Here is a 16,921-nt window from a genome sequence, read left to right as displayed (position 1 = left end):
ATGGCAAGTATGGTATCAATAAGGACAGAACGCCTCTCCAGCCTTTTAAATCGGGTAATCAAATGTAAGACAGAGTCGCCAGGGCTAAAATCAAGTGTACATCAAGGGAAGTCCAAGTGCACGTGCAAGACAATTACTCGATATCTTGAAAACAGCTCGCAGCGAAGAAAAATTGATGATAGCGTCGTGGTCGGCATCACAGGACGTGCATAGGAGGAAGGTTTGAGCTTGCTGATCAATATAGGCGCAAAGGCATTGGGAAGAGCAGATGCCTGGGGTATCCGTGTTGCAATATATCAAAAAACGTAATGGTGAGAATCCATTTGCAATTCCAGGGTCAAGCCCGAGACCACATCAACCTACTCCGAGGAAACCCCAATCTGTTCCCTCAGGTTGATTCAGGATTCGTGCCGGTTGTTTATAGTGAAAATTCTGATTATATGAAATCATGAGAGGGTGCCCTTCAGCCATAGGCTGCGCAACAAATGTTTGTTGCGGCTGCTGCTGCTGCTGGAACCCGGGTGGTATATAACTCTGGTTGGTTGTATCGTACCGCTGCTGCATGAGCTGCTGCATGTACTGCTGTTGCGCGTGTTGTACATCAAGCGGTGACGTGACAGGGACACTCTGGGTCATCATTGGCGGCGTATCGTGTACTGGGATATGAGTCACAGGCAGACTTTGTTGTGGATAAAAGTCCTGACTCGGCGTCGACGGCTGGTGGTAATACTGTTGCTGAGCAAGGAGATACTGGTCGTTTGGGATTGGAGCAGCGACTGGGGCCTGGTAGGATTGCTCCGACATCGCATCCTCAGACGGCGGTCTGGTCATTGTTCCTGGCGGGTGGGAACGGTGTTGATGCTTGGTTAAAGTGGTCTTACGGCAGAAGCTGGTCCATAATGTTAGAATCTTTGCAGTTGTCGGTACACGATCAGATTTCTTACCTTCTCTCGCATGTTGGTTCCTGGCAGATATAAGGTCGCTTGCCAGTGTGAATCCGCCGATGGCGGGCTAAACTTGATGACTGCGTATTTGTCAATTAGCAATAGTTTTTGAAAGCAATGACCGGTATCAGTCCACTTACATCAGAGAAGGCCTTGTGGCAGCCTTCATGATCACAGACGTGAGGTTTTTCGCCAGTGTGTGTCCTCGAGTGTACAGTCAACGCGCTGCGCTGAATGAAACTTTTGTTGCAGTCCTTGACGGTACAATGATAGGGTCGCTCATTGGTATGTATCCGGTAGTGTCTGCAGAGATCGGATTTACGGTTGAACGACTGAACACAGTGTCAAACCATTGGTTAGCGCAAATGGTTTCGTAATAGCTGCTGGCATCAAGATTTCCAACAAAACCGGAACGAATCAGGGCGGCAAAAAGCCCAATAAGAAATAGAGGAAGCCCACCTTTCCACAGTGCTCCCAGGAACAATTGAAGTCACGTCCAACACCTGGGGCCATGGTTGTTGCGACGGAGCGATATGACTTTGGTAGATATACAAAAATGCTGAGGACCGGAATGATAGAGATAGGCGGGGCGATGGTTTTAACTTGAAATTGTCAAGGGCAATCTCGGAAGTGGGAAGATAAGCAGCACTGGCAGATCGAGGAAGATGTATTAGGGGTGCTTATGCGAGGGAGATAAATGTCACGGATCCTGAGGTGGAGACAAGCATGGAGAGAGTATTCCAAGTAGTGGGCAGAGAATGAGGCAGTTGAACAGAAATCTGCCTCGGAGACGCAGTAACAGATCAAAGAAGGACAAGGGGACAAAGAATGAAGAATAATGCTAGAAGAAGCAATATCAACCAAATCTGCAGATACTCGGGTTTGATGACTTAAAAGTTAAGCAGTCAAGACTGAACCAAGAGAAAGTTCCAAGAAACGATTGCCCGATGCGCTGACGATACAAGTAGAAGATGATGGGCTGATGGCGAGATTGGATGGGACGATGCTTTCGATTCCAGGTCGAAGCATAATAAGAGAAAGTGCTGTGCTAGTGGTAGGTAGTGGCGGTGTTGGTAATAGTTGACACTATATAGTCGAACAATAACAAATAGAAGACATTAAGGTGTCTGGTCGGGTGGAGTTGTAACGCACTGGTGATACGGGCGGGTGTGCCTTCTATGCTCCAATATCACTGAGGGACAGCTGTCAAGCCAGACAGACCTGAAGATAAACAGGCACTCCCAAACGATCGATATAACAGCACTGGAATACTCAAAAGGATAAGAGAATATTCAGATATCGGATGGAAAGGGGGAGGTAATAAGGGAAATGGGGTGAGAATAAGAGGGAGTGAAAATCAAGAGGAAGTGAGGACGATTTTCAGTGTCTGAATTCTTAATTTTCGTTTCTATTTTATTTTATTTTATTTCGTTTTATTTTTATTTTTAATTTTTTTCATTTCCGATCGGTTTTATTTTCTACCTTAGTGAGCAGGACGTACAGCATGTATTTTTATCAATGGTAATAATGTACATCAAAATAATAATATTATTATTAGTGTACAAGTTGCCTTTAGAACCCATAGGTACCTCAGACCAATAACCAACTACCATTAACCAAGGCTACCTAAGTGGACAATTAGACTTGGCAATTTCCCCCGGAAGGCTGGTGGCCGCTAGTAGGAAGGACTTCAGCAAGTCTCGAGTCAGCCATTCTAAGGTACGGACCACGGAGTAGTCGACAGATACCCTTGTAGGTACTGCGATAGTATAACTTGGATATTAAGGTGATATGGATCAATGGTACCAGAACACAGAGGAAGACGATGGCAGAAACAACATACAAGGAGCAGTTACTTAGTTCGGACGTTTTTACAGGAACATTACCATACTCTACGAAGTAGGCCCGACGAGAATGACAAGGCTGGGGGTAGTCCAGTCCGTCCATAGTCAGGGTCCTAAATATTGACCTTGTATTGTCGTTGTACAGGTCGTAGAAAGGAAGGCAAAAAAAAGAAAACAAAAGTCAAAAAGAAACAGAACATTGACACACGAATCCCAGGTACCTACATCCTTTTAGATAGTCAATGAAGATGGTCTTACAGATGTTGATTGCCTACAGGCTACATCCTATGTAACTAACTTTGAGGTACTTCGCTGTATCCTCGTACCTACTGATAAATGCACCCAAATACCCTACTAGGAAACGCATGATAGTTGACACCCATAGTTTATGAGGGACTAAAGACTGTGGTGGGAGGTTAAGTACGGGACACTATATTAGTAACTTTATCATTCCAGTAACTTATTCAACTGCTTCGTGGGGCCCGACCTAGACCCAGATACGATTTACTACTCTAGTCTCGACGGAGTACTAGCGCCGTGAACATTAAGGGCTCTTAAGTGCTACTTCTCCTAAGAGTGCTAAACTAGGCTAGATACTGAACAGTGTTCCGGTCAATGTTATTTGGCGGGGATCGGAGGTATCCACCCGCGTTCCCAATACCGGCCTAGACCCTTTACAGACTAAGTGAGAGAAGTACAGTATTAGTCAATTAGTCAATGGAGAATGGTGGCTTGTTAGGAGCAATAAATTCGCGTCAAATGGAAGTTGGCCTTGGAAGAGACTTGAGCTAGTGCTATTAAGGCCTAGTCTCGCTGCATGGCGCAATACAACCTACTTGATTGTCCGATTCACTTGTATTGTAAGCACGGTAAGATTTCCAATCCGTCCATGGATAGGAGGTTTCGACGACAATACGAACCTTACCTATGTAATTACTGATAAGACGGATGCTGGTAACCTTCTGGCTCTGTCGTTGAGGCTACTATTTCCATACCCCAGGGTGACTAGACTGAGTCATGTATGGCCTTAATGGTCATAAGATGTTGTAATAAGGTTCAATCAAACAGAAGAGGGGACTAATTAGCTTGTTCGACCACTTCGGAGAGCAGGTAAATATGTATGGAAGTAGCAGGGTCTATCTATTTGGGGACGAGTACATAAGGTATCTCTTCTTGTAGTCTGTACCACCCAGTCACTCACCTAAGCACTTAGTACCTTGAAAGTCTTTCCATAATCCATACTTATGAACCCCCTTAGGAATGCTTGGAGCCAATCTCCCACTAGCGGATAAAGGAAGCTAGCTTTGTCAGCTTGTGTCGAGCTCCATCCAGTGCGTCCTTACAGGAGAGCCACCTACGTGATTATTGTTGATACTCGTCAGCAGGCACGCAGCATGCAATACAAAAGCCAGCCCGAGGCGACTGTAATCGCAACTACTATGTTTGAAGAGCTGGCAAAGAAAGGTCGAGAACGAGAAAGAGCAGACATTGACAGTGACAGCAAGGGATGAAGGATGGCCTTTCTGACATGACTATGAAGAAGAGATCGGCATCATTTCCGGGAATTTACGAGTAATAGGAATAACTTATCTGCCTGCTTACTCGACTAGGTATTTCTGGATACCAGCATCGCCATTGATCCCGCGAATCAACCGCGTTCTCTATTCCCTGGCTTCAATAGTGAAATGGGAGCTTAAATCTGACCGTCCTGATTCTGTATACGGAACAGGTTTCATACTGCATAACATTTCACACGTGGTCTATCGAGATATTGAGTACTGGTGTGTCAGGTATCGTACGGAGTTTACCGATGTCTTTGTTGATGTCGGCCAGATGGAAAAAGCTCTTCGCCATTACCGAATGGCCGACTCGTCTTTGGCCGACTCTTACCTGGCCCAAGGTTACTGTGCCGACGCCATATGATCTCGCAAAAATTGTATGCTTTCGACTTTTGATCAGAGGATCCAGTTGGTTTAGGGGCCAACTATTGGGGCCGTTGAGGGTATGCTGCCCATCTAGTTGAAAGTAAAATAAAATAAAAAGAAAGAAGCTTGTTAGAGTTGGACTGGTCGGGAGACTGGATACAGGCATCATATGTTGGAAAACCTCACTTATGCCTGAGGGGATGATACATCTCAGCTTCATCAGTGGAAAGTTCTCCCTTCCTGTGCTTTCCCAGCAGTTCTCCAATGTTGATCCCAACTTTATCTAAATTCAAACATACGGGGTCCTCTGTACCGGTGTACAAAGGATGATGAGGCAACCATGAAGGATGAAGGATGAAAAGTGACAGATCACCACCGCCAGTCAAAATAAAATTCTACTACTTTATTCCACGCGTACTGCATACTGCGTACTCATGAATTGTGAACCATGGTCTTCTGGAATGTGAAGATCTCTCTTGAATTGACTCTTGTGATTTGTGAAGTTGCGATCAATTTGCTCGGTGTCTGGATATTCGGGAATTGAAAAGTGATCCCTTATTACTAGCTACAGAGTACTATGGCGTTCACGAATGTCATTTGTTGATTGCTCTGTAGATCCCTCCCTGATCATGCTATTGTGATGAGTATGTTTTCTTTTTCTTAACGCTCCTGCCCTGTTTCAAAACATAGACTAATGGAAGTCATTTCCAAGCAGTGCTGACTAGTCAGAGGTGTTCGTTTGGAGTCCCAACATCAGTTTAGGGTATGCGTACCTCAAGCTTCTCGATACCATGTGTGCCGCTTCAACAGGGAACAATCCAACGACAAATGCAAGTATGCCTTATCCTTGGATGACGAAGGCTTACTGGCCTCTAGGCTTGGGTAGATAGTGTATGTGTGCCCTTTTTCCCTATCCTCAAAAAACAAGTTGCGCCGTTCGACTGCATCTGGGAATCCGATTGACCTGACAGTCCCGTCCCTCCCCCACCCAAACCCAACACCAGCTATCCTAAGGTACTATTAAGACCCCATAATACTCCTAAGTGGCGCAATATAGTGCTGTGCCACAGCTTACTGTAATTGCAAATCGCTGCGCTTAAAATCCTTTTGCGAACTCTGGCGCGGAATCCCGTCAATGAGATGGCAGCATGGAGATAGATGCATCGTGCTGTTGCAGGACTTACGTATCGCGCTGATCTCTACATACAGATTTCAAGGGGCTGAGAGAGCTAAAGACACTCGAAGCATAATTGCCTCTGATTGGGTCCAATGCATATAGGTTCACAGTCAGGTGGCTTGATAACTACCTAAGGACATCGTTAGAGTCACTGCTCGCTAAATAAATGCCGAGGAAGACGTCATGGCTGATCTAAAGAGAGATATCGTTTTACAATTACCTCTCTAAACTGGACCATCATGCGGAAACAGCAATGGAGAGCAGAAATTTTCAGTTGCAAGATAGGTACCTAGGTTTCTTATGCACCTGGTCGATGGTTCCGTCAGGGCCAATGGATTGCAATGGTTGGCCCTCAGAACGACCGTAGTTTTTATGATCGAATACTAGTACGAGCTTTGCCTTCGCTTCCTCTCATCATCTGCTGGTTTGCATTATATGACGAACTAACACAGTCATTCTAATGGGACATGTTTCTACAGAAGGATTTGTTTTTCCCGCTATGAAAGGGATAAAAGTCCCTCCTGCCTTCGTGTGGCTTCATTCCATCTTATTTTGCTGCTTCTTGTTAGCCATCTTTCGATTCTTTGTCATGATCAAAGATTCTCGCTTGCGATTCGTGCTCGTTCGCTTATGCCACTCATCTTATCGAGCAGTGGACCATCTTCATATGAAAGCGGGCTGAAGGTCGAAGCAATCAATAATCAGGGAAGTATAACGATACCCCGCATTTTGCAATCTCTAGCAGTCTAGCTTGACTCGACTCGACACACGCTATCAACTTACTGCACAGGAGGACTTGCCGCCTGCAGCCACATTCAGCAAAGTCCTTCCTTCCCGTTCGGCCTGTTCTGGAAAGATCGATCCGGCAACCGAGAATCAATGATTCACTCAACCATCGACTTCCTCCTGTGGAAATGCACTAAATGGTTTCGGTTCTGGGCGAAAACTAGATATTACTGCTCCTGTTTCACAAGCGTGCATTGAGACATTTAATGGCTTACGGACCCCTTGCGTCGACAGCCAATTGACAGAAACCAGGCCGTTGGTACAGAGCAAGTACTGTACTTGGCGATTTGCTCTTCCCCTGCCCTCCAAGAAGGATGTGGCTCGATACTGAATGTCCTGAATGTCCCGAAAGTCCTGAATGGCCACATAAAATTCCTGGGAGACAGCAGCTTCTCTGCGTTTCCCAGGCCATCCGATGCTGGGATGCATGGATTACCCGCTAGCAGTACGATTCCGAAGAAGCACTTTCCCCCTCTTCGTCTCAAGGATGCGAAACATGCATTGCTACACCAGTCGTGCATCGCACTACCCGACATCCTTGGCCAGCGTATGAAAATCTCCGACTTGCAGGGATCTTTAGACTTATGCACTGTCTCGAGTGGATTATGTTATATTTATCTAGGCCACCATCACACAAAGACCACCGGCTCGGCTCGGCCTTTCCTGATGGGCAACTTCTCTAGCTCTCTGTCACAGGCTCACAGCAGCCAATGAAGATGGTCATTGGAAGCTGAGCCGAAACGAAAGAGACTTGAAGTTCTTCCAACCTTCTTCGTCCGAACAGGTACAGGGTTACAGTTGCACCAGGCTTTCCATTTATTCATAATACAAATAACCTACTACTTCAGGCGCTGCTTTGATGATCTATGTTCGGAACATTTCCCCAAGTGTCGGTGAGGCGACTGGATAAGCGAGCATGCAATCTATCAGTCAGCGAATCCGCCGATTCGAAGGAGTGTTGGCCCCCTTGCAGGTATGGTTGGTCCAACTTCCAAGTATTCCAACTACTGTAGGTAGTATCTATTCTTCCAAGGTCCTTTGAAGACACCGATCAAAACGGCGGTGATATTTTCCAACTTTGACGATCGGACAAGTCTGGAATGGTGGAGGGCCCTTAGGAGTTCGCCTGTTCAAGGCGCAGATTGAGGCTGAATATCTCAAGCCATGATGTGTCACATCAGCAGCGCCACATGTTGTTAATGTGTCTGCTGTCCACTCCGTTGCCGTATAGGCCTCTTCTCCAATAGACAACATCATACTCATCCTGTTGGTGGCTGGATCTCGAAAAACGAAAACTCAAAAAGATGAGGACAGGTAGTGTACATCGTATGGTTGGAGACTGAAGTACTTCGCCATCAGGATTAGCTGTCTCAATACTAAGAGTTCATTTTCTGGAAGAAGAACGGATTACTTCAAGCTTCCATAGCAAATGTCCTGATGCTGACGAGGAATCCTGGTAGAATACGGCCGTGCTGTGTTTTACAAATACGCTTCGCTTCCAATCTGTCGGATCCCTGGGGTGGCCACCTGATCTTCTCTAGCTTTCTCATGGGCTTGCACTTTAAGTTCTTGAACACGAGGGTTCTATATGACAGATGAAGGATATCGAACGGAATGTAAATGGCTATCATCCGGTTCGATTCGATCGTGGTTGAGAAGACTACGCCAGCAGGTTAGGCGTTCCATCTCTCGCACTACTACTGCTTCCAAGTACCTTCTTCGTCGTCTCCGGCCCGGTTCTCTTCGTTAACATCGCCGTGCTTGCTCGACTCAATCGCTTTATTGAACAGCAACGGGACTTACTTCCGAGGCCTTTTCGTACTCGACACTGAACGGAAACAGGGATTGATGACTATCCTTAAATGCGCTGGACTGTTCGGCTAGAACCTTGGGTATCGCCGTCCTGAATCAATCTGAAGTAAGCATAACAGTTGATTTGAGGGTTCGCATTTATCCTAAGGTTTGACATTGATTGTAGTTGTACCGGCACGGCTTGGCGAGAAGATATTCCTCGATTTGGGTCCAAACCTGATGATCTCTTCGCTATCAATTGCTTGAACTTCCTGGTGCGAGAGAAATGCAGAACATGATATCATACACTATCCTGGTCTTTCCTGGTCGAAGTCGCACCATTTCCTACCCTGGTAAAACGGCCGCAGTGCATTGGAATCTCGACAGACTTTTCGTTCCCTTGCCCTCCGAAGATCATCCAATTTATCCGTTGAACTAAGACACTACCACATTCGGCTGACCGATTGATGGAAATTTCTAAATTTATGCATGTAGGTTCCAGGCGATGTCACCTTAACTATAGTATTGTCCATCGCATCGCCATCGCCGCTTTGCCACTTGACAGGGGAAACTATCAATGCCCCCACGTTCCAGGACCAGAACGGTCGGATGGAACTAACATGGCTTCACAAGCATTTTCCTGATAGGGACCTCGGAAGAGCCGTCCGACCCGCTTCCATTCGATGGCTGCTTGATACACTATATTGTTATTGCTTCAATGCAACTCTGCGTATGAGCCAATGGCCGCAAATACGCTTCGTTTTATGAGACATGATCTCATGCCTTATGTCGAAACATCCGGGAAACATGACGGCGAGTCCTGATTGACTTGCGAAATGTCGCATATCAACTGTACTCACCGGGCGCAGAACAGGGATTGTCATCCCTGCGCATCAATTGAGACGACGCAGCATTTCAACCCCTCGATGAGTCCATGGATTGAGGTGTTATCGGCACATATTAGGGTTAATTGATGTTATTATGTCGTGAGCACAGCATTGCGTTAAGCGTAGCAAGCTCTGGTTGGTTCTTCCGTATATTGAGGCTGGCTGCCAAATACGAGTCTTCCGGGGTTCTCTCGAGATCAAGCGTCCCCCGACTGAGTCCAGACACTGTCACGTTGTTCACTTATGCTTACCTTGATGAATCGAGCTGAAGTATGCTCAAGCGACAGGCCCGTCTTTCAACCAATTCGGGCAATCGATGGTGGTTGGCATAGAACGCCACGGCTGCACTACATGCTTCGAGTTGCTCGTGACACACTGGGGATAGGATGTCACAACGGGATAGAAAGCCTCTCCAGTTGTCCACCTGACTTGCATCTACCACGGCTCGTCCCTCAAAATTAGGCATAGCCAGGTGCCAGCGCAGAGGTGTGCTAGGTTCGTGCTTTTGTCGAGCTCATATCTGCGATGCACTATGGGCTTTTTAGACATGCATCTCCGCGTAGAGTCATCAGCTATGCTCGTATGGCAGCGTAACGAATGGTACTTGCGAACTGGGGTATGAAGGATCAATTATTTTTGTGATAGGTATGAAACAACAGGTGAAGTTAAGGTGAAGACCAAACAGTCCGAATGGATCGCGATCACATGATCGCGTGGAGCAGGCAGACCAGCGATAAACAATTTTCTAGTTATCGGCTTTATCCTGAAGGGGGCAAGTGTTGACAATCAGATCGGCTACACCACCAACAACTACTACTACTACTCAATTGACAAGTCACGATCACAGAGATACTCGCGCCTCGAGGATCTGACTACATGTCTGACAGGGATTCCCAAAATGACCTGCAAGACAAGGTCTTTGTCTTGGTAACCGGTGCCAACAGGTATTGTACATTTCTCCGCATCCCCTCCCCAGGGGGTAAATTTGCAGTCGCATACCCATAATTCATCGTTTCCTAACGTGTTGTTCCTCCCCTTGGTTGCAATTCTCTCATTACAGTGGCCTTGGTTTCTCAATCTGCTGTCGACTGGTGGATGAATTTTTGAAATCTCACCGACATCCCCGCCAGTCTCTGACCGTTATTTTCACCACGCGGAGCACCAAGAAGGGAAATGACACTCTCGTTCGCCTACATGATCACCTTCGCGGCGCCTCTGCCTCTGTCTCTGCTTCCGCCGAAGCATCAGCGCAAGTCACCTTTGTGCCCGAGAACGTCGACCTGTCGAACCTCGTCTCGGTCCGCGCCCTGTCCCGTCGACTGAACCAGACCCTCCCCAAACTCGATGCGATCGTGCTGAACGCCGGCCTGGGCGGATGGACGGGCATCAACTGGCCCAAGGCAATCTGGGGTGTCATGACAGACCTGGTGCACGAAGTCTCCTGGCCATCGTTCAAGATCGCGCCCGCGGGAATGGTGACGGACCCCCAGACCGCACTGGGCGACGACAAGGAACCGCGTCTCGGCGCGGTCTTCTGCGCGAACGTCTTCGGCCACTACATGCTAGCACACAACGTCATGCCGCTGCTGCGACACCCTGATCAGCTCCATGGGCCCGGCCGCGTCATCTGGGTCTCCAGTCTCGAGGCGACCGTGAAGTACCTCGACGTCGACGACATACAGGGCCTGACCACTCTGGCCCCCTACGAGTCCTCAAAGGCTTTGACCGACATCCTGGCTCTGACCGCGGACCTCCCCAGCTCAGCACCCTGGGTTAAGAGCTTCTACTCGGTCAACGAGCAACCAGAACCCCAAAAAGAAACAGAACAGGAACCCCCGCACCCAAACATGTTCCTCACCCACCCCGGCATCTGCGGCACAGGCATCCTCCCGCTCTCCTGGCCCCTCTTCTACTCCATGCTCGCGGCATTCTGGCTAGCCCGCCTCCTCGGATCCCCCTGGCACACGATCTCCACCTACGCCGGCGCCTGTGCCCCCGTCTGGCTCGCCCTGTCCGCTCAGGCCGTCCTCGATGACGCCGAAGCGCCGTACCGGCGCAACGGCGGCGGGAGAGTGAAATGGGGCTCCTCGTGTAACCGTCTCGGTCAGGACCGGCCGGTGTGCACTGAAGTCGATGGATGGGGGTACGGTGGCGTGGTTGGGCCGGCCGTCCTCGACGGTGACCGGTGCCGTCGCCGGAAGAGGGGCGCGGTGGATGTCACTGCGGAAGAGAAACTGCAGTATGAAGATCTGGGTAGGGAATGCTGGCAGCGCATGGAGGAATTGCGGATTCAGTGGGACAAGCTTCTTGACGAGGCTGAGGCCCAGGTTGAATCCAAGGCATGACCAGCGTTAACCCTATACCATAGCCCTCCTCTTCCTCTTCCTCGCATCCTGTACTTTCCCGGGTTTATAACTTGCTTAATGTGTAATTGTACATCACCGTCTCTCAGCGTGATTATTCTGAGACTTGTCGAGTGTCGTCGATTAGGGCCTTATTCTGTATCCAAAATAATAATGCAGACTTGGACATGCTTCGGAACAATTATCACCTTCATATCTGCCTTCACTATTTACATTCCAAGAAACCCCTTGTCCACGTTTATCATTAAATCAGGCGTAGTATTATTCCTTTTTGCCCACCACCCGCGAAGAAGCACAAGCGGAGCACGCAAGAGAACAGATAGCAAATAATCCACAAGAAGAGAAACACAACAAGAGACAGCTTCGAGCTGGACGAACCGGGAAGATTATATCATCGAACGCGGCTGTTTTCCAAGGAAGACAGGTTGGCAGAAACCGACGAGTATGAAAGTCGGGAGAGGGAAAAGATGACTAAAAAGCTCTAGCGGAGACAAAAAAGAAGATGCCGACGCAGAGACGCTCCTTCACCGTCAAGGCTATGGGAGTGCTGAGCTACGGGGTAGGAAGCGAAAGAAGACGTAAAGGTTACTGCACTGTCTGTGCCTGGTGCGAGAAAATCCGAGTGGAGAAGAGGCGTAAAGTATTGTACCCAAAGACTTGCACCAGACTCAGCCGACCGATGGACCAAGCTTCAGCCACGCTGGAATAGAATCGAAGAAAATGACAACCACAACAACGACTCCGGTTATATGCATCTGGGTGATCGCGAGGTAGGTAGAATCAATGAAGATCGAGGTAATTAGGACATGTCGGCATTAGAAGGAGGAAATCACATGATAATGGCGGGAACTGTGTAATGCGTTAGTTTCTCGCAATCCGTAACGTTCGTAAAACGCGAGTGAAGGAAACATACCATCGATGTTCTGCTTGATGCTCTTGTGCGGCAGAATCGAGCCGCCATTGACGTACACCTCGTCTGCAATGGTGACATCGTCACCCAAGACCGTGACATTCTCCAATCGAGCCCACTTGCCAACAGAGCTGTTCCAGCCGACAATAGCCGACTTGACCCAGGCGTGGTCCTTGACCTTGCTGTTCTCCAGGAGCACACAGCGTTGCAGACGCACGCCATCGCCGACCACAACGTTGGGACCAATGACTACATTGGGGCCAATGCGACAGTTCTTGCCAATCTTGGCCGAGGGGTCAACCATGACATTACCGCCATAGACGTAGGGTTCGCTGTTGGGAGCCAGCAGCTTGGAGTTACGCTTCGCGAGGGAAGTGAGGTAGAGGCAGGTGCCAGTCAGGAAATCTTTGGGCTGACCGACGTCCATCCAGAAACCCTCGAGATCAAAGGAGTGGAGCTGACCGTCACTGCAGATGGCAGGGAATGTCTCCTGTTCGATGGAGGTGGGACGCAGCTCAATGCGCTTGAGAACACTGGGGTTGAGGATGTAGATACCGGCGTTAATGCGGTTACCGACGAACTCGACTGGCTTCTCGACGAAACGATCAATGCGAGAGGGGTGGTTGGGCTTGTGAACAACGACACCGTACTTCGAGGGCTCGTCGACCTTGGTAACAACGATGGTGCCCTCATCGCCATGTTTCTTGTGGAACTCTGCGAGCTGCTTGAAGGGAAAATCACAGATGATATCGGAGTTGAGGACAAAGAAGGGAGAGTCGTCCTTGCCCAAAATTTTCTCTGCCAGCTTCAGGGGACCAGCGGTACCGAGGGGTTCGGACTCGACGGAGAACTCGATTCTGACGTTGTATTGTTCCTCATACTGCAGACGGAAAATCACAGATTAGCCACAGGAACATACCAAGCTAACGGAAGAGAAGAGATCGGTGTACCTTCTTGAGGGCCGCGACCATGACATCCGGGCGGTAGTTGACGGCCAGAACAATATCTGTGACACCAGCAGCAGCCAAGCTCTCGACCTGGTGCAGGATCATCGGGCGGTTTCCAAATTCCACCAGGGGTTTGGGAAGGGTCAGAGTCTAGCATTGAAACACAGGTATGTTAGCATCAATTCGAAGTATTAGACAGACACAAGCTTCAACTGCGGGGGAGAGACACTCACCAAAGGGCGCAGACGGGTACCGAACCCTCCGACAAGAATGAGAGCTACAATCAAAAGGTTAATCTGAATGAACGCATTGACACTTGGTTGCACATGGAGAAATCCGTACCCTTCATGATGATGATTGACTAGATAACGTAAGGAAGATAGGTCAAAAGAAAGAGTTATTAGAAGCTGGTAGAGGTATATGTTTTGGCTTTGCGACGAGTGTCAGGAGAGGACGAGGGGCTGTGGAGAGAAAAGAGGAAAAGGGAAAAAGGAGGCCCCGCGGACAACGAATGTCAAGAAGCAAACGTCGACGACAATTAAGAACCGATTCAATGCGGGTTCTTGAAATTGCAAGATGGATCAAAAAGATAGAAGATCTGTAGATAGAGAAAGGAAATAATACTATTATAGAAAAGGGTCGAGAAGCAGAAGCTCGAAGTCACAGGAACGAACACCTGGCGTTGTTTCTTCCTTAATAACCTAAATAACAAATGAGGATAGCATAACATGATTTTCCCAATTATGAGCAGGGGCACTACCACTAAAGCAGAACTGCGTACGACGACAGGTCCCAATGGCTGGCCAGTCTAGGTACCTATGGGACCACACTAAGAATGGGTTATGGAACAGTAAGGTACACTTGCTCCGTACTTTGACCCGCTAATTGGCGATTCCACCTGAATCAGTCGATGCCACTTACCTTGAACAGCTGGTACGAACAGGGCGGACAGTTGCACGTTTTCAGCCAGAACGCCATGGGCAGCCTGTAGCAAATCATGTACTCTATCCGTACTCTGTAGATATATCTCATCTTAGGATTGGCAAGTTTAAAGGGGGAAATAATCTTAGGAAAGGCCCAGAACCACTACTGGATCAGGTGCTAGGTGGAGCAACCCCATTCGTTGCCCCTTGATATTATTTGGTTATATTAATAGGATTATTTCCTGCATATCCAGGACTCAAATGGCTGTTCCATAAGGTTGAATAACAATGAATGTTAATAACTGAATATACTGAGTAGCTACTGTGTGACCCTGAACTGAATCTATATGAGATTTTCATTTTATCGCATTTGCGTGTCTGGATCTACAGTGTGGATTAGGAACTGAACTGCGATGATTGGGGTAGCCGCATCGGGCAAGACACCTGGGGAATATGACACCCCTGAACAATCTTCGCTGATGCGCTTGGGTTACATGCGAATCCTTCCTTCATTTCAAACTCTTTTCAGGTTCTGGGGGATCTTCCTAACTCGATACCACCCTCAATCGATCATCTGCCATGCCTCGTATCAGACTGTTAAATGTTTGTATACCCCTGTTAGGCATAGCTAAGGTATATATATCGTTATTGAGCGTTGAGTTGACTACCTGTGGTCAACCTTGGTGCTAGAATCTCTCTCGTCGACTTTGCATTATTCACACTTCAGATCTTGCAGTCCTTCAGCTTCATCAATAATTGACAATTTACTCCTGCGTGTCTGGAGGCAAAGGCTGGCCATGTTTCCTTGAAGTACGCGGCCCACCGCCTACTAAATCCGGTGCACGGTCCACAAACAGACGGATCCACTCCCGCACTTTGCACACCTTCATCAGTAATCGCAGATCGCCATGCTTGGTTTCATCATCTTTGAAGGTTTGCAGGCGCCTTGTACTGTAGATGCCTCCTGCGTCCGTTGCGTCAATCCGCTGGCGGTGCAGCAAGTCGACTGTCGTTACCCCTCTGCCCACACTCTGCCCATATACCCGTTCTCGGAATGAGCTCAATCCTACCATGCGCAGGAGAACAATGTCTCGAGGTCGGAGACTAGACAATGACGTTCGAAGCTTCTGAGCCTCGATGTCACACCGGCCAGTGGCATTTGTTTTGTCTCCCAGAGGCAGCCAGAAGGTAACTCCGAATCCTGTTCTTGTCTCGTCGCCCACCACCACTTCCACGAGGTCCAGCTCCCTTTTCCACTGCCGAGTAACTATGCGGCGTGGAGGATGAATTGCGATGATACCCACAATCAGGTTTACTGTCATCGTCTGAGGCACAATCGATTGTAGATATGTGGCGCTGGGGATATCCTTCAGGTCACTGAGACACCCTTGAATTGCTAGAGAACCCACTTCTGGCGCTTCTCTGTCACTGGACGACGTGACGGATGTTCCTGTACTATCCGTCGATAAGCCACTCTCCTGCATAGAGTCTCCCAGATGCGCTCCAGGTAAAGAGATCTCGGACGTCTCGTGTACCGCAAAGGAATGGTCGTAGAACTGAGAGATTGCCGAGTCATCTGGTGAAATTGATGATACGCCATTTAGGGGCGTGAGATCTTGGGTTCTCAAAAATATAGCATGCCTGCCTGGTTCGGAGCAAGCGTTTTCTCGTTCTTGCTCTTGAACTTTCGGATCCTGTAACAACCTCCATTTAACAGTATGGGATTCTGAAACAGGCTGATTCACTTGGTCTTCAACATTTGGACCAGAGAATGGAAATATAGGGTTGTCGAGCAACCCATCCTCATCCCAGCAGAGGCTCTGCGGTGTGGGAGCACCCATGAGGAAAATGAGCTTTGTCGACATTGCTGGTAGGGCTCATGTGAGAGAAGCGCCTACAAACAGATAGTCAACAACCATGGCTCTCACACACTATATATATATATATAAAATCCGTGTGAAATGGCTTGTAGGGATCTGGTGCTATGGCTTCGAGCCTAGTTCCCTAGGACGAATAGTATGATATGTCCAGGAACGATGATCCATCACTGGCACAGGAGGAAAGGCAACAATAACGGTATGTCGAAGTCTGACAGATCAGAACCACGGATCGCAGATCGACCTACTTAGGTTGTACAAGGCTCTACGTATGGTTTGATTGCCGACTAAATCAACCTCTTAGACTACTCGGACAAGAGCGTCAATAATAATAATGTGGGTCAGAAAACAAGCTACCTACCATACTACCCAGTTTACTGCCATTATTGCCTTTGGAAACGAAGAAGCACGAGGGAAGCTGGAATTAAGGAAAGGCAGATATTGTTCTGCCTGAGGCTCATATTCACGTGACAACCCAACTACGGTCGTCCGTTCAGGCCGCAGTGGCAATATCCATACGAATTTCGCCGCCGCATCCTTGGCGGAT

At 48.3% G+C, this 16,921-nt stretch overlaps 4 protein-coding genes across 4 annotated transcripts; 1 reads left to right on the top strand and 3 right to left on the bottom strand.

Moving 5' to 3' along the window:
* Positions 1-354: 354 nt before the first annotated feature.
* Positions 355-1,457, bottom strand: P174DRAFT_372956 (putative C2H2 finger domain protein; the record flags this gene model as incomplete). Its single annotated transcript, XM_024822469.1, has 4 exons — positions 355-889; positions 945-1,024; positions 1,085-1,276; positions 1,404-1,457. The coding sequence occupies 4 exons, from the start codon at positions 1,455-1,457 to the stop codon at positions 355-357; spliced, it is 861 nt and encodes a 286-aa protein (XP_024681226.1).
* An 8,661-nt stretch (positions 1,458-10,118) lies between these two features.
* P174DRAFT_204954 (3-keto-steroid reductase) lies at positions 10,119-11,959 on the top strand. The gene is made up of 2 exons (XM_024821331.1): positions 10,119-10,298; positions 10,415-11,959. The coding sequence occupies exons 1-2, from the start codon at positions 10,231-10,233 to the stop codon at positions 11,697-11,699; spliced, it is 1,353 nt and encodes a 450-aa protein (XP_024681225.1). The 5' UTR covers positions 10,119-10,230; the 3' UTR covers positions 11,700-11,959.
* Positions 11,960-12,546: 587 nt separating this feature from the next.
* P174DRAFT_461172 (mannose-1-phosphate guanyltransferase) lies at positions 12,547-13,923 on the bottom strand (the record flags this gene model as incomplete). Its single annotated transcript, XM_024829971.1, has 5 exons — positions 12,547-12,566; positions 12,631-13,507; positions 13,578-13,724; positions 13,808-13,851; positions 13,917-13,923. The coding sequence occupies 5 exons, from the start codon at positions 13,921-13,923 to the stop codon at positions 12,547-12,549; spliced, it is 1,095 nt and encodes a 364-aa protein (XP_024681224.1).
* A 1,143-nt stretch (positions 13,924-15,066) lies between these two features.
* P174DRAFT_391036 (uncharacterized protein) lies at positions 15,067-16,684 on the bottom strand. The gene has a single exon (XM_024823504.1). The coding sequence runs from the start codon at positions 16,360-16,362 to the stop codon at positions 15,262-15,264; it is 1,101 nt and encodes a 366-aa protein (XP_024681223.1). The 5' UTR covers positions 16,363-16,684; the 3' UTR covers positions 15,067-15,261.
* Between the last annotated feature and the right edge of the window lie 237 nt (positions 16,685-16,921).

The sequence above is a fragment of the Aspergillus novofumigatus genome (assembly GCF_002847465.1).
Source record: "Aspergillus novofumigatus IBT 16806 chromosome Unknown P174scaffold_5, whole genome shotgun sequence".
In the NCBI taxonomy this organism is placed as follows: Eukaryota; Fungi; Ascomycota; class Eurotiomycetes; order Eurotiales; family Aspergillaceae; genus Aspergillus; species Aspergillus novofumigatus.
This window is presented reverse-complemented; position numbering and strand designations above follow the sequence as displayed.